Source organism: Astatotilapia calliptera, chromosome 11, assembly GCF_964374335.1.
Source record: "Astatotilapia calliptera chromosome 11, fAstCal68.1, whole genome shotgun sequence".
Taxonomy (NCBI): domain Eukaryota; kingdom Metazoa; phylum Chordata; class Actinopteri; order Cichliformes; family Cichlidae; genus Astatotilapia; species Astatotilapia calliptera.
In genome coordinates this window covers 27,393,430-27,416,275 of record NC_137432.1, presented here as the reverse complement: position 1 = coordinate 27,416,275, position 22,846 = coordinate 27,393,430, and the positions used below count along the sequence as shown (strand labels likewise).

Sequence of the window (22,846 nt, the reverse complement as noted above, 5' to 3'; positions counted from 1 at the left end):
GCAGCTGGCCCAAATAATATCCCCAGGCATGCACTCAGGGTCTGCTCATCAGAGCTGGATGGTGTATTCATAGACATGCAATCTGCCCATCCTTTAAGTCCATTACCAGTGTGCCCCTCTCTAAGAAACATACTGGTAGTGGATTTAAACGACTATCATCCTTTTGGACTCACACCAATCGTGATGAAGTATTTAGAAAGGATCAAAAAGACTGTCCTCGCTACCATGGACTCTTTACTTTATGCATGTGCGTGTAACACCACAGTGCATCAGTCTACTAGTGAGTCACCATTTGCTCTGATGTTTGGCTGAGATCCCCAGCTACCTGTTGAGTTTTTGTTGGGTAGGATTCAGGAGCCTGTGGTTGGTAGCACCCATCATTGGATTGCAGAGCATCAGACTCGGCTATGTCATGCTTTTGAACATGCTAATAAACGCTTGGAGGCTGCAGCTAATTGGCGTGTGACATGTCACAACCAGCATGTGAGGGATGCTCCCCTGCAAGAAGGTCAGTTGACTTACCTTAAAGAGGTTGGGCTTAGAGGCCGTCATAAAATTTAGGATGTCTGGAGTTCAGTGGTGTATCAAGTGCTACAGGCCCCAGACCAAAATGGATCAGTTTACACTGTTACTCTGTCGGATAACCTTAGTCACGTGAAACATGTCCACCGTTCACTACTAAAGAATAAGGTGGAGTATGTGACTACTTGTCCTCCCAGTGCTCCAATCCAACTATTAGAAACTATGCAAGGTGGTGAGTGGTTTTTATTGATTTATGAACCTACTCCAGCCCCAAGCAATTGCCAACAAAGACAGGAGACCCCTACTTCCTGCATACCAAGTGAGCCAAAACCCTCAACATCCTCTGTGGTGCTGGTCTGCACCGATCAGCTGCCAGTTACGGCTGGTGTTCAAAATAATATTGCTTCTTCACATAGGACTACTCGTGCTAATGCTGGGACGCACTCGAATCGGCATCATCTGCCCCAGGCAATAGGAAGTAGAACAACAGGGGCTGTGAACTCCCAGGCACCTGTGCCTAATATATCTACCCTGTTTAGACCTCAGCAGTGAGTGTCAATCGTTGGGATGACGATTCAAACCCCAGGGGTAGATTGCAGTGGGTTACATTTGGTGGATGTTGGTTCATACATGGTGTCTGTGAATGCAGCATGAACTTTCACCCCTCCGTTTGCTGTTAATCAGATGTTGGTTATGAGGGACATCAGTGGTCTATTCTTGAGCTCTCGCAACTTGCACTCATTACTGTTCAAGGTGGCAAAGCTCACAGGCTGTTAGGTATTAGAGACTGGATTCATTTCCCGTGACAATTGATGAATTTGTGTAACTATTAAAGGGTGGTAAGTGGGATCCTCATGGGTTATCTACAATTTAGTGTATGGTAGGGTGGACCCCAGATGACTTTTTTTCAATTCAATTCAATTCAATTTTTTTTTACATAGCGCCAAATCACAACAAAAGTCGCCTCAAGGCGCTTCATAGGTACAGAGAAAAACCCAACAATCATATGACCCCCAATGAGCAGGCACTATGGCGACAGTGGAAAGCAAAAACTCCCTTTTAACAGAAAGAAACCTCCGGCAGAACCAGGCTCAGGGAGGGGCCTGAGCCTGGGTCTGCTGCGACCGGTTGGGGTGAGAGAAGGAAAACAGGATAAAAGACATGCTGTGGAAGAGAGACAGAGGTTAATAACAGATATGATTCAATGCAGAGAGGTCTATTTACGCATACTGAGTGAGAAAGGTGACTGGAAAGGAAAAACTCAATGCATCATGGGAATCCCCGGCAGCCAACGTCTATTGCAGCATAACTAAGGGAGGATTCAGGGTCACCTATATGCTTTAGCAAAAAGGAAAGTTTTAAGCCTAATCTTGAAAGTAGAGATAGTGTCTGTCTCCTGAATCCAAATTGGAAGCTGGTTCCACAGAAGAGGGGCCTGAAAACTGAAGGCTCTCCCTCCTATTCTACTTTTAAATACTCTAGGAACAACAAGCAGGCCTGCAGTGTGAGAGCGAAGGGTACTACAAGGTCATTAAGATAAGATGGGGCCTGATTATTTAAGACCTTGTATGTGAGGGGCAGGATTTTGAATTCAATTCTGGATTTAACAGGAAGCCAATGAAGGGAAGCCAAAACAGGAGAAATATGCTCTCTCTTTCTAGTCCCTGTCAGGACTCTTGCTGCATCATTTTGGATTAGCTGAAGGCTTTTCAGTGAGTTTTTAGGACTTCCTGATAATAATGAATTACAGTAGTCCAGCCTGGAAGTAATAAATGCATGAACTAGTTTTTCAGCATCACTCTGAGACAGGATATTTCTAATTTTAGAGATGTTGCGTAAATGGAAGAAAGCAGTCTTACATATTGGTTTGATATGTGCGTTGAAGGACCTGATGATGACCTCTTTATAACCAGAGGTGGGTCGAGTATCCAAAAATTGTACTCAAGTAAGAGTAGCATTACTTTAAAATATTATTACTCAAAAAGTGAAAAGTAATCGTCAACAAAGTTACTTAAGTAAGAGTAAAAAAGTACTTGGCGAAAATCAAGTGTTTTAGGTACAGTAGCAGGGCTGCCCTGCTACCTAAAAAGGTTTTTTTTCTGCTCTACACTTTGAGTAGTTTTGTCCTTACTTTTGCTTGTTAATAACAAGCCTGTGGGCTTTTGTAACTGGTACAACATTTGCACTAGCTACTGTAATCTCTCCTGGGGTGTAACCCCCTCCCCGGGTGGCATTATCAACACCATTTAGTCACATTTACCGGTATTCTGCCTTCACACCACCACACATGCATACAGAATCAGTCCAATCATCTGTGAAAATGCTGTGAAATGACTGAAGCTGCATTTAATGCTGTCAGACTCTCTGAGAAGCTGCTGTTACTCAGACTCACCCTTTCTCTGTAACTGAGCTCTGAACTTCCTGTAAGATAGACCCCACTCAGTCAGAGTTGAAAACCAGACATCAAACATCAGAACTGTGAGCATTGGTATTACTCAGGGGCACGTGCTGAGTACACTGCCACATGCTGTCTTCACATATGAGTGTGTGTGTCACACAGTGGAAATTTGCATTTATCTTGTATATTGTTTTTATTCTGATTTTTAGTGTTTATTTATGAGTGTTTTATTTGCATGGTTTTATTCTGTTTCTATTGCATGGTTTTTAGTGTTTTATGTGACATGGTTGTTATCCACTGTGGACTGGCTGCACATGGGACAAATTAGCTGATAGGGACCACCTGCTGAGGCAGGGGTGTGTCCAGAGGTGGCCTATCAGCTGTGTAAAGACCTTTTAAAAACAGGCTAGCTGGGCACTGAAAGAGAGAGGCCCCAGACTGGAAGGTTAATGCGAGATGCCCAGTGTGATGCGGCGACCAAGTCCTGACCTCATGGAACGGCAACAGTAAGAGACAACGCGTGTGATTGGCAGCAGGGCAGAGGTTTACCTCTGCCTGCATTTGTGAGTAGGGTCTCTACTGTTGTTTACTGGGTGCAGCTGGATTGGGAGAGGGTCACCATGGCCATGAGCCAGGGCTGCTTCTGGGACCATTGTTCTGGCCCCTATTTGTTATGTTGCAGGACACCGACGCAAGGGGAGCTGTGGCGGTGGTCGCATCATGGATTCGGGTGCAGAACGCAAGCCGGGCTGGGAAGTGATGGGCCAGCGGAAGGACAAGAAGATGGGTGGCTCTTTCTTGTCTGCTGAAGACGGGGCTGGCGTGGACTCTGCTCTAAAGGAGGAATTCCTGGCCTGCTGATGGACCCATAATGAACATGTGGCCTAATTATAGCAGGGGGGGGTTTAGTGAATGTAGAAAATGGTAGTTTTTATGGGTTTTAGAATTGTTTTTAGTAGAGAGCAAACATTTTATTATGTACATTTTAAGGGTGTTTTATTTGTGCTCCCTGGCCTAGTAATAAACTGTTTCTGATCAGACCTGCTCCCTCTCTGTGCCCGTGGTATCTGACTCACTTGCTCCCCCTTGTATTTTAAAGAATCTTTCTTTTTAGCGTGACATTCTGGCGCGACCGCTTTAGTGTCCGCAGCGCGTTACATGTGCACCACCTGATCAATACCAGAATGATAACATTTGCATATGTGATTGGGCCGATTACTGGTAGGGACGGGATAGAGAAGTGATAGGACTGGTGGCCTGGTGTCAGGAAAATAATCTTGCCCTAAAAGTAGAGAAGGGCAAGAAGATCATTACTTATCTGAGGAAAAGACACTCCAATATCACACAGAGGTAGAGAGGCTGAAAGCCTTAAATTCATCAGGACACACATCTAACAGTTTCTCAAAGATGCTGACTCTCAGGTTACCAACAGAAACATCAAGGACTGTGACCTGGACGAGCTGGAGCCATTCACTTCCATTTTTTTTTTGTTCTTTTACTTTGTTGTGTTCTCGATGTCATCACACAAGTTCTGTTTTGGTCTGTCACAAGATGTGTCTACATCTGTTAAACTGGTAGCTGATAAGTAGAAGCATACTGATTGCAAAGAGGATTAAAATACATTTAGAGGACTTAGCATCTGAGGCTCAAAGTGGCAGGTCTGGTTATCTGAGTGATTCATTACGAAGATATGGTGGGTCATTGAGTTACGTTTTTGACGAATTTGATGTAAGGTTGTATTTTTTCTACAATTTCAATATTTTTTTTCACTCCTTTAGAATGTTGAAAATACTATTAAAGGAAAGCAAAACGTACTTTTCTGTCAAAACACAGGGCTGATTTCTATCATGAAATCATATAATACAAGTGTATTACTGACAGCAACCTTTTCATTCCATATATTAGACCAGCATCATATGAACTAAAGTGTCCTGCATTTTTCCCAACAAGCCACTAGGTGTTGGGTTGTGCACAAAGGTCAGCATTTTCGGTGACACTGGCTAAACACTTGCAGAAATTATTGCTATATATGTGGCATCACATGAAAGTGGAGCTTCAAGCTTCTAAACGTTCACATGTCGCTGATAAGCTATTTGCCCTGTCCAAACAGTATTCTGAACATATGTGCTCTTTGGCTTTTTCAAGTATATTACTTTAAAATGGTTTGCTGCCCTCACAGGTGTACTCTCACAGTTTTGTTCTGCTGGGCATTTAAATGAACTTTTGTGGCCAAGTTTGTGGCTAAATTGGTCAAGTTTCGGTGGACCATCAAATTGTGTTACATCTTATATTGTATAGTGGTTTGGATTTTTCTTTTTCAAATATGAACAGAACAGACGTAGTAGTAATTGAGAGGAGCTGTTTGGTGATTTGTAGAAAAGGTTCCTAGCTGGAATTGCAGATTAAATGCTGTGGTCTCAACGCAGCATGCATTCTGACCACAAGGCTGCCACATAACATTGTTGTTTCTTTTTGATGTGGTGCCTGGTCTGACATCGGCCAAAAAGTTAAACCAGTTGGCTTGAGTTTATTTCTTTATATGGTAGCGGCAGAAGATGCAATGCATTTTAGGAGTTTTCACAGGAAATTCAAGTGATCAGTTATTAGGATCTTAAATCAGCGAAAGGTTGGCAATCTGAGATAAAAGAAAGAGGACGTCATTTCATTTTTATCCAACCTGTGTTGGTGACTTTTTGTCGTTGTGGGTGTGTGGATTTTCTGGGTGGATTTTGTAATATAACTGTAAATAAAAGAGTACTTTTGTCTCGTGAACCTTTCTGGCCCTTCTTGATACTTTCACCCAGTTGTGTATGAACCTGCACATTGCAGAAGGGTATTATAGCGTGTCTTTGTGACACTTCTGCACATGTTTTAACGACTCTTGTTGTGAAATTGCTGAAGCACCTGGCCTGTCTAACAGCAGAGATAGGCAGTGAAACTGAAGTCGGGACTTAAGTGCAGCGGTCTCACCCCACATATTCACTATCTCTGCCTTCTTAAAGCAAGATGGTGAATCAGATTTCTGGTTTGCAGAAGCATGTACACATGCTGTCTAACAGGCCTGCAGGAGACTGGCGCACAGTGTACAAAGGCGCACAAAGGTGTAAATAAAAATGGAAACCTTTTCACTTGCATTGAATGATAAGTGAATGATAACAGCATAATTATCTGGCTTCATCATGTGTTTTTGTCTTTTTTCGGGGCCAAGGAACACAAGGAAAGGACATTAGCCCAGTGGAAATCTGTGCTTCGCCAAGTTTGAGATCTTTGGTTCCACCTGCTGTGTCTTTGTGCGACACGGAAAAAGTGAACGGATGGTCTCGACATGCATGGTTCCCACCATGAAGCATGGATGAGGACGTGTGATGGTGTGGGAGGTGTTTTGCTGGTGACACTGTTGGGAATTTATTCAAAACTGGAGTCACACTGAACCATCATGGCTAACACAGCATTTTACAGCGACATGCATCCCATCCGGTTTGAGTTTAGTTGGAGCGTCATTTACAGGACAATGATCCCAAACACACCTCCAGGCTGTGTGAGGGCTAACTGGCAAAAAAGGAGAGTGGAGTGCTGTGCCAGATGGCCTGGCCTCTACGGTCACCTGACCTAAGCCCAATGGAGATGTTTTGGGATGAGGTGGACCGCAGAGTGCTCAGCAAAAGGGCCAACAAGTGCTCAGTATCTCTGGGAACTCCTTCAAGACTTTTGGAAAACCATTTCAGATGATGACCTCATAAAGGACCTTGGACCACTGGCCAACACTCCAGTCCTTCTTCTACTTGGCCCAGTTGAGACACTTCTGACTTTGGCTCAGGCTCATAAGGGGTTTGACCCGAGGAACCCAACAGTTGTAGCCCATCTCCCAGATGCGCCTGAATGTGGTGGTTTTTGGAGCTGTGACTCCTGCCTCATTCCAGTCTTTCTGGATCTCTGCCAGATTCTTGAATTTCCTCTGGCTGATAATCCACTGAAGGCCATGGTCATCTTGGTCATTTTGCCTGTCCACTAGACTTTCCATTGATATGCTTGGACACAGCACTCTGTGAGCAGCCAGCCTCCTTAGCTATGAACTTTTGTGGCTTACCCATCCAATGGAGGGTATCAATGATTCTCTTCTGGCCAGTTGTGAAGTCTGCAGTCTTCCCCATATTGAATCTAACTGGGGCAATTGAACCAAATTGAAGCAATTTGATGACACCTGGGAAAACCTGTAAAATTTGGGCTGATGTCTTCACAGTATTCTAATTCCTGATTTTGTGGGTTTTATGAACTGGATGCCCAAATTACATACAAAGAAACATCTAAGTACTTGAAATCGTTTCAGTTCTGGCCCTTTCAGTTGCAATTTATTTGTTTTCCAATGTTAACTTGTCATATTTTAGTAATACGTGAACATCTGTTATAGTTACGTTTTCATTTCATATATAACATCGGTTTGTTTTAAGTGTTTTTCTTCTGAATTTTCTGGAGTATAATGTGTAATGTTGATAATGCACAATGCAAGGTGCCACATGATTCATTACTGAAGAATGTAAAAAACAGTTTAAAATGGTTTTCATATCATTTATTTTGAAACTTTCCATTAAATGGTTTTCAAATTTAACTTTATGTGTTTCTTAGTTTGAGACTAGTTGGTTAGTCTATCCCCCCTCGTTTAGTTGACTAAGCAATTAATTGCCAGGAACATCCCTGGTGTGCAGATGATTTAGGTCGTGCTAATAAGAATGGTTATGTTACCACTGCCATTTCCAGCTGAGGGTTTTTTTTTCTTTAATCTGAGTGGAGATCTTGTCATTGAGAAACTGATACTGCGAACCTGAGCCACCACTAGGCAGAGATGGGAAGTAACGATGTACAAATACTTCATTACTGTGCTTAAGTAGAATTTTCAGGTATCTGAATTTGTGGTCATTTTTTTGACGGCTTTTTACTTTTACTGCTTACATTTTCACTGTGATGATGTCACTTTCATTGTGACATCATCATCCCATAAGCCAATGCAGGTTTCACAAGACATTTTTGAATGAGGACATATTTATGTATTTGTATTTGTAATCTCTGTTATTTTTGTAAGAAAAAAAACAACCCAAAATTGGGGAAATTATATACAATGTATTGTGACACTCTCTATGACAATTTCTCCCAAAAACATAAATTGCACAACAGAGTCCATGAATATATATATAAAAGCTTGTTACATAGTAGAAGTATTTCAAATCAACATAAATTATTTACTTTCTAAATACAGTAATTTTTAGCAGTTCTTGCAGTTAGTGCACTTTAGCTCTCTGCGTCTAAAGGTTTGATCTTGATGTGGATGCCATTGAGTGAGCGGAGAACCAGTCGGGGGATGATCTTGGGTTTCATAGTGGGCTCCGCTATGAGCTGGTATCGCTTCAGTGTCAGAGCTGTCACCACTTTCATCTCATTCATAGCAAAGTTCTGACCGATGCAGTTTCTGAGGGAGGAAAATATTAAATGTAAGAAATATACAAGTGAATATTCTAAAGAACTGAAAAATGATGAAAATAGTTTGATCCTTCTGAGATTAGGACATGAGGAATATGAATAGTAGGGATGAGTATAGTATGTTATTTTTTAACATTCAGGGCCAAAGGTGCTTGCATTTTAAATGGGATCAATCTTAGATTACAGTGAGTTCACCCTTTCCCCTACTTGCTTTAGCCTATCATAAAACCAGTTTTTATTGTGTTGATGTAAATGGGGTCAGTGCTAAGTTACACATTCACATACTTGAGACTACTACAAGCAGTCTCTATACAGTGATATAGTTTCAGGTGAGGACAAACCTTGGCCCAGCTGAGAAGGGCACAAAAGCATGAGGAGATCTCATGGCAATGTTCTCTGGTAGGAAACGCAGAGGGTCAAAGACCTAATGTAATACAGGACAAAGAAAGAGAGCAGTGTTATGTCTATTACTTGTTTTCTGAACCTTATCACTCTTACCACTTGCGCAGAGAAAACTGCATTCTGACACACATAATATAGTAAGTCATTAAACCAGCTTGAATCTGTCCTGAGGTCCACTTTGGCACCAGGGACCTACCCACCTCAGCAAATACAGCACTAGTAATTAATTTAATGCACCAGTTTCATGATTGCTTCTTCAGTTATTTGATAAATTATTTGCAGCCTTTTGAGCAGAGTGCTGAAAAACTTCATAATTTTATTTCATCATAGATTCTGTTGATGATGTATTCCATGTAGTAAGTTGTGCTGGGAATAAAATTGTCTTTACTTACATTAGGGTTTTCCCAGACAGATGCATTCCTGTGAATTCCATACACACTTATTCCAACAACAGAACCTACATTTGAAAGAAATGTGTACTTAGTTTATTATTATTAAAAGATTATAGGGTGTGTCTAGCTGATCATTATCATACAAACTAAGCAAACATACACCATATCCTCCTATGGCATTCCTAAGCCCATGCTCACCGTTTTAGTTCTGGGAAGGAGAGAGACTTTGCTTTACTGAAGAAAGGACTGGATAGTGTTCTTGGGCCTCACAAGCACTTTTCTGAAGATTATAAATATCAGATCTTGCTCGATCACTTGAAGTTCCCAAGTGACTGGATCAAAGATAAGAATAAATGTTGGAGATGTGGCTGGAATCATTCTGCTGAAGGCACGTTTAAGAAACCCTGCAGCACTTGTGGTGAGCAACACCTCCTTGTATAACATGTCCTTGCCAAGGGTAAAGAACAAAATCCCAATATTCTGACCACGTGTACTGCATCCAGTGTCATCTATGTTGACCATCCCAGTCACTCCGGTATGGTGACGTTGAAGGTGGTAAGAGTCAACTCCACAATGGGAAGAGGACCATGGACACCTTGCCGTGCTGGATGACGGTTCAGAGAGAACCATAAAATTGCCTGCTGCTGTGAAGTTCCTTGGCCTTGCCCAGACAGATGAGGTTCTGGCCCTACAAACCATTAGACAGGATGTCCTGCAGCTGAATGGGGGAAGCATATCATTGGAGGTGTCCACTAAAGGTAAGCCAAAGATGAGGCATCAAATACTGAATGCTTTCACAGCAGAACAACTGGCTCTAGCTGAGCAATCCTGTCCAGTGGAAACACTCAAAAAGAAGTACAGCCACCTACAAAGACTTCCCTTCAAAGGTTTCAGCCGGGTGAAACCTATGATCCTGATTGGATCAGATCACCTGCACCTTCTCACTCCTGTTTGACCGGTGATCCGGGGACCACCTGGAGGGCCAGTAGCAGTCTGTACTGAGCTGGGGTGGGCGCTACAGGGACTCGCCAAAAGTCTACCACATCCAGCGGATGAACAGGCATGCTTATGCTCGTCTTTCATCACACAGACACCACAGCTCTACAAAAATATTGAAAGGCTGTGGCAAATTGATGTCCTCTCTTTCAGAAATGAAAAGGAGGTCACTAGGGCAAAGGAGGACCAGTAGGAAATAGATATCCTTGAATCAAAGAACGGGTACAGTTAGCTACTCCATTGCTTCGCTGCAAAGACTTTCCTCAGGTGAAGGCACCTCAAGAGGCTGTCATGGCTCTTCAAAGAGCCAATAAGCATCAACTATGCAAGGACCCCAGCAGAGCACAGACATACAACCAGGAGTTCAAGACAGTGGAGAAGGCTGGCAATTTGGTAAAGTTGACTCCAGAGGAGGTGAATGGTTCAACTAAATCCTGGTACATTCCATGCCATCTTGTGCATCACAACAACAAAACCTGCCTAGTCTTCAACTGCACCTGCCAGGCCCCATGCTACAGCGTGGGGCCTGCTGCCAGGTCCCACGCTTAGCCCTTTGCTCCTTGGCGTGTTACTCCGATTCCGCCAGCATGCGGTGGCCATAAGCTGGGATATAAAGGCCATGTTCCATCAGGTACGTTTGCTTTCCAAAGATCAGCCTCTGCTTCGCTTTCTTTGGAGGGATGGACAACAGGAGGATCCACCTAATGTGTATGAATGGTGACTGTTACCATTTGGCATGACCTGCAGCCTTTGCTGCACCACTTATGCTTTACAGCAGCATGTGCAACACCACCGTGAGGAGGAATGAAGATGTATACGAATCTGTCCACACTGCCATTTGTGTGTCCATGTGGACAACTGTCTCCAGTCGCTTCTGACTCCACACCAAGCTAAACAACTCCTGGACAAAACAAGGCAACTACTGGGCATGGGAGGATTTGAAATACTGCAGTGGGCCAGTAATGTGCCAAAGGAGGTGTCCTACCTGCCTACTACTGCCCGTTCTGACAGCTGTGAGCTCTGGCTGACTTCTTACCAAGCTGACCCACAAGAGTCGATGCTTGGATTATGTTGGCATTGCCCCACTGATACCTTGCCCACAGCACCAACTCTTCGCAATGCGTACAAGGTGTTTGCTAGCCAATATGACCCTGTAGGGTTTCTCCTTCCCTATACCACTAGAGGGAAGATTCTTGTACAGTCTATGTGGCTGGGATGAACCTGTCACCTGTGTCCTTTGTGCCGCCTGGGTAGAATGGAAGAAGGAGCTACCATACTTGCAGAGCATTACCATACCAAGGTGTTATATGCCACCTGTTAGTCAGTGCTGCTCTCACTGGAGCGCAGCTTGCTAAGATTCTCCAAACCTAGCTTACTCTACCGCTGCAAAATACTATCTTGTGGACTGACTCTACTACTGTGCTGAGTTGGTTGCAGTCTGATTTCTGCCATTACAAGGTCTTTGTCGGGACTTGAATTGCTGAAATCCAGGAGATCACTGGTTCTCACCAGTGGAGGTATGTCATGTCAGTGGAAAACCTGGCTGATGACATCACAAGGGGGAAGGGACTCTATAGTCTTTCATCAGCCAGCCATTGGGCTCAGGGCCCCCAGTTTATACAACAAAGTTCAGTGCACTGGCCCTACTGGTAGGGCTGAGACTTCAGATGAGGGGTTGTTATGTGGCCTTGTCACAGTGGCAAAGTCTCTTACTCCAGCCCCAGGAACTTCACATCTTGGGAGGAGCTTGTGAAAGCCACTTACCATGCTCATCACGGGGCAGCTTCTCCTCCAATGACTGCCACTGATCGTGTGGAAGCAGAGATAGCCATCTTAAAGTCAGCTCAATATGTTTCCCTGAAGATGTGATGGCCCTGATGAAGGGAAAACCTCTGTCCCCAAATAGTCAACTTTGTTCGCCCTGCCTTCAATATGATCCGCTTACTGGCCTAATAAGGGTTGGATGTCACCTGAGATGTGCTGAAGGTCTGGACTCAGACACCATACACCCTACTGTGCTACCTCCCGAACACCCACTAACTAAGCTCCTTGTCCAGTACTTTGATGTGATTTTGTTGCACCCTAGTCCAGAGCATGTCTTTGCAGAGATAGGGCGCACTTATTGGATCATCAGAGGTTGACAAGTAATCTGGAGACATCAAAGACAATGTGTAGACTGCCAGAAATTCTCACCAAAATGGCCGATTTGCCCACAGGAAGACTCCAGATCCACAATCCTGCTTTCTGGTCAACTGGAGTTGATTGCTTTGGTTCCTACACGATCAAGATAGGCCGGAGGCATGAGAAGCGCTGGGGCTAAAAAATGTCATCTCTGTGGCCCATATTGGGTAGTACTTTAATAAATGTGATTGCTCTTAAGAAGCAGTATCAGGTTGATGCACTGCCTTAGCAAATTTGTTGTGGAGGAATTTGTGGCCAGCTTTATTACCGTTTAATCTTTATTCATGTTCTACTGTATTTCCTGTTCTTGATCGCAGAAACAACACCATATCACCCCTCCACATCCTCCTATACCATGCCATATCTCCTTGTACCTAAATAAACTCCACCTCTTACAATCTACTCCCTGGATGTCAGCCTCTCCTTCTGACCAAGGATAACTATTGTAGCAAAAACCAACATTAAACTGATGTGCACCATTCTGTACAGTGAGGTTGCAGAGTGCATAAAAATCTCCAACGCTCTGCTGACTCAGTAACTGCAGAGCTCTAAACCTCCTCTGGCATCAACATCAGCACAAAAACTGTGTGCCTGGAGCTTCATGGCTCATGGATTCCCATGGCTGAGCAGTTCCAGTGAGTGTAATGTGTAGGCAGCGGTGTACTTTCTGCCCATATATATGATAATAATCTGGTGCCAACATTTAAATACTTCAATTTGGAAGAATGAAGAACTGACAAAGCAATTACGCCACACGTTTAAGAGATTTATACTAGTTTATAGAAAAGAAACTCTATGTGACAATACAATCAAATAATACCAACGTATCCTTGTAGAATAATAAAGTAATAAGTATTAAGTCGATATAGGTCCTTTATGGAAATGTAAAAAAATTTAATTTTTGTATCTAAAGAAAAACAACGTCGGTTAAGAGTTTGTGTTTACCATGTGGCATGAAATGTTTCCAAAAGCATTATTAAGTGAAGACATTTAATGTTTACTCTTTGATAATAACAACAGAGTAAAATCACTGACCTGCAGGCACTGTTCTCCCATCACAAAAGGTTACAGTTTTGGTGGTTTTTCTGGAAATTCCTGGTACAGGGGGGTAAAGGCGGAGAGCTTCTTTTATGCACATTGTAGTGTATGGGATTTTACTGAGATCCTCCCTTAAAATGAGACCAACATGCAGTTAGTGAAGTCAACTAATAAGAAATCTTGTTTATATGTCTCCTAATAACGTTTTGGTACCACAGAATGGCACCAACTTGTCTCCCTATTGCAATGTTGTCCTTTCACAAGCCTACCACTCCATGGTTTCCTTGTCATGCAAGGCCTCCATAATCTCCTTCCTGCAAATCTTCTGATGTTCTGGGTTGCAGGCCAGACAGTAGAGGATAAAAGACAGGCCACTGGCTGTGGTGTCATGGCCCTCAAACATGAAGGTGTCCACTTCTGCCCGCATATCTTCATCTGACAGACCCTGCTGGTTCTCATCCTGGCGTTGAAATAAAGGATATTTACAGTTGATAAAAGACAGAATGGACTGCACTATACTCTAACTGGGCTTCTCAATAAAAGTGCTTTGTTACTTTTGCTGCTCAGGCTCATTATATTACTGCATCACCCGACTTCAACTCAGCTTTAGCTGGATAACATTCATCCTTATACAGATACCTTTATAAAATTGGGGATTTATTCAGCAGCCAAGTATCAAGGTCCGCTGTTCTTCTTAAGCCATATAAAGCACTAATTGTTTGTTTTTTAAGCAAACACCTGCCATGCAGTTAATTATTGATTTTAATTTTTCCTGCCAAGGACAACAATTTGCAATGATATACTCATAAAGGAAGCCAAGTCTACTAAGAGAATAAACATGCTAGCTGAACAGCCCCTACAAGCTGCCGTTTAGAGAAGTTTTTGGGAAAGAAACTGGGCAAAACACTAACCAGTGTTGATCATTCTCTACACAAAAGAGATTTTGTATTCAGGTTGCTGCTCACGAGAATGAAAAGGCTGATCATCGTCTCTGTGTCAGAGGACATTAACATGCAGCTTGGCAACAGCATGCATCTTTGCTTATTTGCTGCATGCATATGCTATTTCAGCTTTAGGCCAGTACTTCAGATATCTGACACGATCTCAAGTTGGCACTTGCCTTATTTTCTGTATGACCTTTATGCAGGAAAACCCCAGTTTGTGACTTGCCTATACATTAAGCAAATCCTACAATGGGAAATGTGTTGAAGTAAGAGGCTGAAACTGATGACACATAACATACTCTTGCAAAGAGAAGGATGTCCAGAAAGTCCAAATATCTCTTTGCCTGTATTTGTCCAAGCTCCTTCTCTTCCTTTAGTGCTTCTCGCCTCTTTCTTATAACTTCCTCTTTAGAAAAGAATATAAAATGTAAGCATTTGTAGATCTGACACTATAATGTGAGGCTCACTGATTTTTGGCAACGGTTCAGATGAATCAAAGCAAAGCTTACCTGTATGACTGAGGGTCACCTGACGTGCTTTTCTGTATCTGAAACCATGTGGGCTAAGGTGGAAAATGAGGTCACTGTGGTACGGAAACATTCTGAGCCGAAGATCAATTAGAAAACTGAGGTCATAAACTGCTTTGATGTATGCATTTGTTCCACTGAAATGACAAAGGAGGCAAACATTAAATGCAGATTTACAACAACCAAAGACTCAACATAAAACTGACACTGTAAATGACTCTTTAAAAAGATTCATCTAGGCTCACCCCTCTGTCTGACAGTTGCTGTAGCAGCTGAAGGCACACTTCATAATGCTGTCCAGTGTCATGAGGCTCATGTGTTTAAACAATTCAAAAGGCTCATTTGTGCTTGCATAACTTTCCCACTTATCCTGCCAACAATGAGAGAACAGATGTGATCTCTCTGCAGGATACAGACACTGCTCCTGCTTTACTTCTATTTACTGACACGTGCTGACTTTGAGTTTATTTATCAATTATGCAACTAAATTGTCTTTAACGTACCAACATAGTCTCAGCAGACTCTGACATCAATTTTACGTATGGTTTCAAAACATCATAATGGAAACCTGGTGTTAAGAGCCTCCTGTGGCGGAACCACTTCTGACCTTCTGACACCAACAACCCATTTCCTGAAGAACATGTCCACGGGTGAGGAAAGCAGCAAAACAAACAACTCTGCACTTTAACAAAATGCTGTAGAAGGGAGAAAAATGAGCCTTACCAATCCAACCCTCAATAAACCGGTAGACAAAATCATCTTTTGGTTCTGTTAGGAAACATAACAAATAAAAATGGTGTTAGGGACTTTTAACTTTACTACACAGTTATAAATGTGCATCAACACAACAACTACGTAAAACATTTCTCACACCTGATGATGTCAGGATAGTTTTTGCATAATCTGGATGCTGAATATTGATGATACTGAGAAAGGGGCCAAACCACATTGGGAAAACATATGAGTACTCCTGTCCCCATTTCACTACCTTGTCCATATCGGTCCCATCTTGTTTAAACTGAAAGAGAAAAAGTACAACTGAAACACATCACAGCAGGCAGACTTTACACGCTGTCAACTGTGTGTCTCTGTTTGCAGAATGGTGTTCTCCAACATGGTGTGGTCAGCTTTACTGGACGGTTACACATGTTACAGCTGCTGCGAGTGTGTTGATACAGTTACCTCCAGAACATGTCCAAACAGCCAGTGTGGCGGCGGCCCCCAAAAAGCTTGGAAGTTCCGCAGTGCTTCCCTTCTTTTCGCAAATAGAATTGTTAATTTATACACCACGGCAAAAACACAGAGCACAACAAAGACGTAATGCATGTGAGGCCAGCCCAGCTGAAACTCCGCGAAAGTTTTAGTTAGCTTCATCTTGCAGGTGCAAGTGTCTTCCGCCTCCGCGTGCAGGAAAACCTCCCCAACAAAGTGCAAAAGGTGATCTGAGCTCACCTTTCTGATAAGAGCTGGAGGAAAAGCGATGTTTTCAGTGCTGTCTCCGGTAGGCGGGGAGTCTGACACCCAATAAAACGCTGACTTCATGTCCTGACGGAACTGTCGGTGTTTTGAGCGCAGGAGTGCAACAGCAACATCATTACGGCGGAAAATGAGAACTGGGATGATGAAGATGCAAATATGGGAAGAGCAGAAATGTAGGTTTTCCTTTTGGCTATTCTGTTTGCCTTAATTCCCAAAGTGTAATTGTGTCAGTTGTTGTACTTTGCAGCCAATAAGTTGGTTACAAGTGCTTTGTGTGCACATGAAGTCCAAACTCCAGTGAGTTTAACCGTACAATAAACTGTACAAACAGCTCAATCACAGTTTTGGTTCAACCCTCACAAACATTATCTCAGCATAAAATACAATGTGAGAACATATTTGGCATCTATATATTAAAAAAGAAACTGGTTTGCGATGCACATTTTGTGTCTTAACACCCATACTAAATGTAAGAAGCAAATCATATGCCAGACCACATCAGAAAAACAGTGTGGGTGACAACCTTGCTAAATTTCCTCTGTACTGGCTGTTGGACCACTTCCGATGTGTCAGGCTCATTTAAACTGTTAAGCTCAATCTAAACCCTTTTGCTGAGAGGCAGAGTTTGTGATCTGTGTTTTTTTATGAGCAGTAATGGTACAGCCAGGATGCTTCATGTTCCACCCTGAAAACTAAAATAACATCAAAATCAAAGGTGGAAAATCCTAAATTAAAATAACAGTGGCAATTGTGATGAAGTGTTTTGAAAGGATCAAAAAGACTGTCCTGGCTAGCGTGGACTCTTTACTTTATGCATATGCGTATAACATGTAACACCACAGTGCATCAGTCTACTGGTGAGTCACCATTTGCTCTGATGTTTGACTGAGATCCCCAGCTACCTGTTGAGTTTTTGTTGTGTAGGATTCAGGAGCCTGTGGCCCCTACCTCCTGCATACCAAGTGAGCCAAAAAGCTCAACGTCCTCTGTGGTGCTGGTCTGCACCGATCAGCTGCCAGTTACGGCTGGTGTTCAAAACAATATTGCTTCTTCACATAGGACTACTTGTGCTAATGCTGGAACGCACTCGAATCGACATTATCTGCCCCAGGCAATAGGAAGTAGAACAACAGGGGCTGTGAACTCCCAGGCACCTGTGCCTAATATATCTACCCTGTTTAGACCTCGGCAGTGAGTGTCAATCGTCGGGACAACGATTCAAACACCAGGGGTAGATTGTAGTGGGTTACATTTAGTTCATGTTGTTTCATACATGGTGTCTGTGAACACAGCATGAACATTCACCCCTTCCTTTGCTGTTAATCAAGAGTCGGTTATAAGGAACATCTGTGGTCTATTCTTGACCTCTCGCAACTTGCACTCATTACTGTTCAAGGTGGCAAAGCTCACAAGCTGTTAGGTATTACAGACTGGATTCATTTCCCGTGACAATTGATGATTTTGTGTAACTGTTAAAGGGTGGTAAGTGGGATCCTCATGGGTTATCTACAATTTAGTGTATAGTAGGGTGGACCCCAGATGACAGTTTTCCCTCTTTTGTTACAGGCCTCACACTGCTGCTGTCTTGTTCTAGCCTTGTTGTAGTTTTACTATTGTTAATCAAAAATCAAATCGAATCAAAATTTATTTATGTAGCACATATTAAAAACAACAAAGTTGACCATAGTGCTTCACAGTCAGTAAAAGCATATAAACTGACATTGACTGGTTCCTTGTTTTATGGTATTTTACACATCAAGAAATGGGTAAATTGCACCTTTCAGATTGGAGTGAGGTTTGCAGTGAGACTACACAGGTGAGTAATTGGTGGCACTCCCTCCTGTAGGTTGCCTCCCCAAGTGGGCGGTCACCACCATTTCGTTTCATTATTTTATTTTTACTTTATTAACTAACTCGGCTAGCACTGTGTCAGCGAACCTTGTCCTTTTAAATAATGTTTATTAATAAAGTGTTTTAAAGAACAAGGTAGCAGGGCTGCCCTGCTACCTAAAATGTTTTTTTTCTGCTCTACACTTTGAGTAGTTTTGTCCTTACTTTTGCTTGTTAATAACAAGCCTGTGGGCTTTTGTAACTGGTACAACATTTGCACTAGCTACTGTAATCTCTCCTGGGGTGTAACCCCCTCCCTGGGTGGCATTATCAACACCATTTAGTCACATTTACCGGTATTCTGCCTTCACACCACCACACATGCATACAGAATCAGTCCAATCATCTGTGAAAATGCTGTGAAATGACTGAAGCTGCATTTAATGCTGTCAGACTCTCTGAGAAGCTGCTGTTACTCAGACTCACCCTTTCTCTGTAACTGAGCTCTGAACTTCCTGTAAGATAGACCCCACTCAGTCAGAGTTGAAAACCAGACATCAAACATCAGAACTGTGAGCATTGGTATTACTCAGGGGCACGTGCTGAGTACACTGCCACATGCTGTCTTCACATATATGAGTGTGTGCACCACCTGATCAATACCAGAATTATAACATTTGCATATGTGATTGGACCGATTACTGGTAGGGACGGGATAGAGAAGTGATAGGACTGGTGGCCTGGTGTCAGGAAAATAATCTTGCCCTAAAAGTAGAGAAGGGCAAGAAGATCATTACTTATCTGAGGAAAAGACACTCCAATATACATCAGTCACACAGAGGTAGAGAGGCTGAAAGCCTTAAATTCATCAGGACACACATCTAACAGTTTCTCAAAGATGCTGACTCTCAGGTTACCAACAGAAACATCAAGGACTGTGACCTGGACGAGATGGAGCCATTCACTTCCATTTAAAAAAAATTTTTTTTTGTTCTTTTACTTTGTTGTGTTCTCGATGTCATCACACAAGTTCTGTTTTGGTCTGTCACAAGATGTGTCTACATCTGTTAAACTGGTAGCTGATAAGTAGAAGCTTATTGATTGCAAAGAGGATTAAAATACATTTAGAGGACTTAGCATCTGAGGCTCAAAGTGGCAGGTATGGTTATCTGAGTGATTCATTACGAAGATATGGTGGGTCATTGAGTTATGTTTTTGACGAATTTGATGTAAGGTTGTATTTTTTCTACAATTTCAATATTTTTTTTCACTCCTTTAGAATGTTGAAAATACTATTAAAGGAAAGCAAAACGTACTTTTCTGTCAAAACACAGGGCTGATTTCTATCATGAAATCATATAATACAAGTGTATTACTGACAGCAACCTTTTCATTCCATATATTAGACCAGCATCATATGAACCTAAGTGTCTTGCATTTATTCCGACAAGCCACTAGGTGCTGGCTTGTGCACAAAGGTCAGCATCCTGGCTACACACTTACATCGTTTTCCATATTGTGCTAAGCATATGTGGCATCACATGAAAGTTTTGCTTCAAGCTTCTAAAATTTCACAGTATTCTGATCATATGTGTTCTTTGGTTTTTCAAGTATATTACTTTTAAAAGGTTTGTTGCCCACTTTACCACCACAGGTGTACTGTCACAGTTTTTTTCTGCTCGACATTTAAGTGAACTTTTGCTAAGCACTAACAGAATACAGCTGAGTATACACTAGCACAAGAACAAATACCAACTTAAAAGGCAAAATAAAAGGTTAGTAAAAAGAGAATTAGGATTTAAACTATTCTAAATGTCATGTAGCATGTTAGCATCTCTCACATGAAACAGTACAGTGCAGTTTATACAACGTATTACTGTTTTGAACAAACGGTTAAAAGTTCTCTGTGTCAAACAGGTAATCAGCTGGCTGTAGCTGGTTAATAAAGACTGTGGCCATGTTTAAGTCCACCATTAAATTGTGTTATATCTTATATAGTATAGTGGTTTGGATTTTTCTCTTTCAAATGTGGACAGAACAGACGTAGTAGTAATTGAGAGGAGAGGGTAAGTGATTTGTAGCAAAGGTTCCTAGCTGGAATTGCAGATTAAATGCTGTGGTCTCAACACAATATGCATTCTGACCACAAGGCTGCCACATAACATTGTTGTTTCTTTTTGATGTGGTGCCTGGTCTGACATCGGCCAAAAAGTCAAGTCAAGTCGGCTTGAGGTTATTTCTGCATGAGGCAGCGACAGAAGATGCAATGCATTTTGGGAGTTTTCACAGGAAATTCAAGTGATCAGTTATTAGGATCTTAAATCAGCGAAAGGTTGGCAATCTGAGATAAAAGAAAGAGGACGTCATTTCATTTTTATACAACCTGTACTGGTGACTTTTTGTCCTTGTGGGTGTGTGGATTTTGTAATATGACTGTAAATAAAAGAGTACTTTTGACTCATGAGCCTTTCTGGCCCTTCTTGATACTTTCACCCAGTTGTGTATGAACCTGCACATTGCAGAAGGGGATTATAGCGTGTCTTTGTGACACTTCTGCACACGCTTTTAACGACTCTTGTTGTGAAATTGCTCCAGCACCTGGCCTGTCTAACAGCAGAGATAGGCAGTGAAGCTAAAGTCTCGCCCCCCATATTCACTTGCATCTCTGCCTACCTAAAGCAAGATGGTGAACCAGGTTTCTGGTTTGCAGAAATATGTACACTTGCTGTCTAACAGGCCTGCAGGAGACTGGTGCACAAAAGGTGTAAATGAAAACAGAAACTTTTTCAATTGAACTGAATGATAAGTGTGCTCCGCTTGTTGCTGGAACAGCATAATTCTCTGTCTTTATCGTGTGTTTTTGACACTTAAGGGAAGCCATTGCTTAGTTTCTCACCCTTTTGACATAAAAGATATATAAAATTGCTTTGTCTCAGCTTCTGCAGGATCTGTTAAGAATCCTGTTGCAGATAGACTTTAACAAATTCTGAGACTTCTTTACTTCAAATGTTGTCTTATAGGTGCTTGCTTAAAAACTTATCAGATGGTTGTGCCAACTTAACCTTTTAAAGATCTCCTGAAGCTCCCATTTAGTTATTAGTTTGCAGTTTTCTGACCTGCATTCAGTAACTGATGAAATGTGAAACTACTCCCTCCTAACTTTGAAACTGTTGTGGTTTACAGTATCTTTGACTTAAGCCGTCTCTGTTATTGGTTACTGATTACCAACCAGTCATGTCTTTTTGAATGTGTTGGTAATGTACACCACCAGGCAAAAGTTTGGACAACCCTTCTCATTTAATGTTTTTTCTTTATTTTTACAACTTTCTGCATTGTAGATACATACTGAAGACATCAACTATATGAAGCAAGATATATGTAATTATGTAGCAAAGAAAAAGTTGATAAAAAACTCTAAATATGTCATGGCCGAGGCCGTCTCAAAAGGAAAAGGACTCAATTGCTCGGCGCCAAACAGCATGTAAGTAGTTTGAGTGACAACTTTTATTTTCACCACAAGTGTTCACAACTGGAATGTGAGTTGCACAAGTGCTAAATACAACCACTAAACCTAAGAGGTTTATGCAGCCTGAGCTAAGTGAGCAATCTGGTCATTCGTCAGCGGAAAACAGCTGCTCCGAGGATTGGGCTGGAGGGAGAGTCAACCTGGGTCCGGGGAAAGGATAAGAGTCACTGAAAATAGAGTACAGACGTTCAGGTAGGGTTCGGGAGGAATATGGGCAAGCTGTGTGTTCTGAATCTTCCTGAGTACTGCTTACTTGCCGCGGGTGGTCTGTAGTGGCGTGGAGGGGTTAGTAGTCTGGGTGAGTGGTCCGAAATTCCTGGCGTTGAGGCAGGGAGGCAGGCAGGTGAACGGGGTGAACAACCCGTGGGACTGGCAAGTGGTCCAGCGTCCAGATGGGAGCTCTTCGGCAGAGATTTGCGTCCGGCAACTTCATACGTGGAAGGGTTCGCTGAGAATCTGACAAAGAAAGGTTGAGTGCGCTGGCCTTATGAGTTGCCCGTCTTAATCACCCACAGGCGCGAGCAATCAGCAGAAAACAGAGGCCCCTCCCAGGGTTGGAGATGCCGGCTCGGAGGGAGACACACTAGCACACACCCGGACCATCACAAAATATGTTTTATATTTCAGAATACCTCCCTTTGCTTTGTTGACAGTGCTGCAAATCCTTGGTCTTCTCTCAGTGAGCTTCATGATGTAGTAATCTGACATGGTTTTCACTTTACAGGTGTGGTTGGTGAAGGTTCAATTATGGAATTTCTTATCTTCTTAATGGGGTTGGGACCATCAGCTGTGTTGTGCAGAAGAGGAGACTGTGTGAATCAGGCCTTTATGGTCAAATAGCTGCTAAGAAACCACAACTAAGGAAAAGCAACAAGCAGAAGAGATTTGTTTGGGCCAAGGAACACAAGGAATGGACATTAAACCAGTCTAAATCTGTAGTTTGTTTGAGTTTGAGATCTTTGGTTCCACCTGCCATGTCTTTGTGCGACACAGAAAAAGTGAACAGATGGTCTCTACATGCATGGTTCCCACCATGAAGCATGGATGAGGAGGTGTGATAGTGTTGGGGTGCTTTGCTGGTGACACTGTTGGAAATTTATTCAAAACTGAAAATACACTGAACCAGCATGGCTAACACA

At 42.4% G+C, this 22,846-nt stretch overlaps 1 protein-coding gene across 2 annotated transcripts; it reads right to left on the bottom strand.

Annotated features, from left to right (window-relative positions):
- Nucleotides 1–7,472: 7,472 nt before the first annotated feature.
- Nucleotides 7,473–16,441, bottom strand: LOC113031370 (cytochrome P450 4B1-like). Of its 2 annotated transcripts, none has more exons than XM_026183379.2 (12): nucleotides 16,055–16,429; nucleotides 15,746–15,890; nucleotides 15,596–15,640; nucleotides 15,376–15,503; nucleotides 15,118–15,242; nucleotides 14,855–15,009; nucleotides 14,645–14,751; nucleotides 13,671–13,861; nucleotides 13,399–13,532; nucleotides 9,187–9,251; nucleotides 8,734–8,816; nucleotides 7,473–8,381 (listed from the first exon to the last, which is right to left on the bottom strand). In XM_026183379.2, exons 1-12 carry the CDS (start codon nucleotides 16,412–16,414, stop codon nucleotides 8,204–8,206), a joined length of 1,716 nt encoding a protein of 571 aa, XP_026039164.2. In that variant the 5' UTR covers nucleotides 16,415–16,429; the 3' UTR covers nucleotides 7,473–8,203. The 2 variants fall into 2 exon arrangements, 1 of the variants encoding a protein (XP_026039164.2); XR_003273724.2 differs by lacking the exon at nucleotides 7,473–8,381 and adding an exon at nucleotides 12,376–12,456 and having other exon boundaries at nucleotides 8,767–8,816; nucleotides 16,055–16,441.
- Nucleotides 16,442–22,846: the final 6,405 nt, after the last annotated feature.

Coding starts and splice junctions, on each gene's coding strand:
- LOC113031370 (XM_026183379.2), bottom strand. CDS start 16,414: ATGAAGTCAGCGTTTTATTGGGTGTCAGACTCCCCGCCTACCGGAGAC. Junction 13,862..14,644: donor ACATCCTTCTCTTTGCAAGA/GTATGTTATGTG, acceptor TTTCAACGCCAG/GATGAGAACCAGCAGGGTCT. Junction 8,382..8,733: donor CCCTTCTCAGCTGGGCCAAG/GTTTGTCCTCAC, acceptor TTCCTCCCTCAG/AAACTGCATCGGTCAGAACT.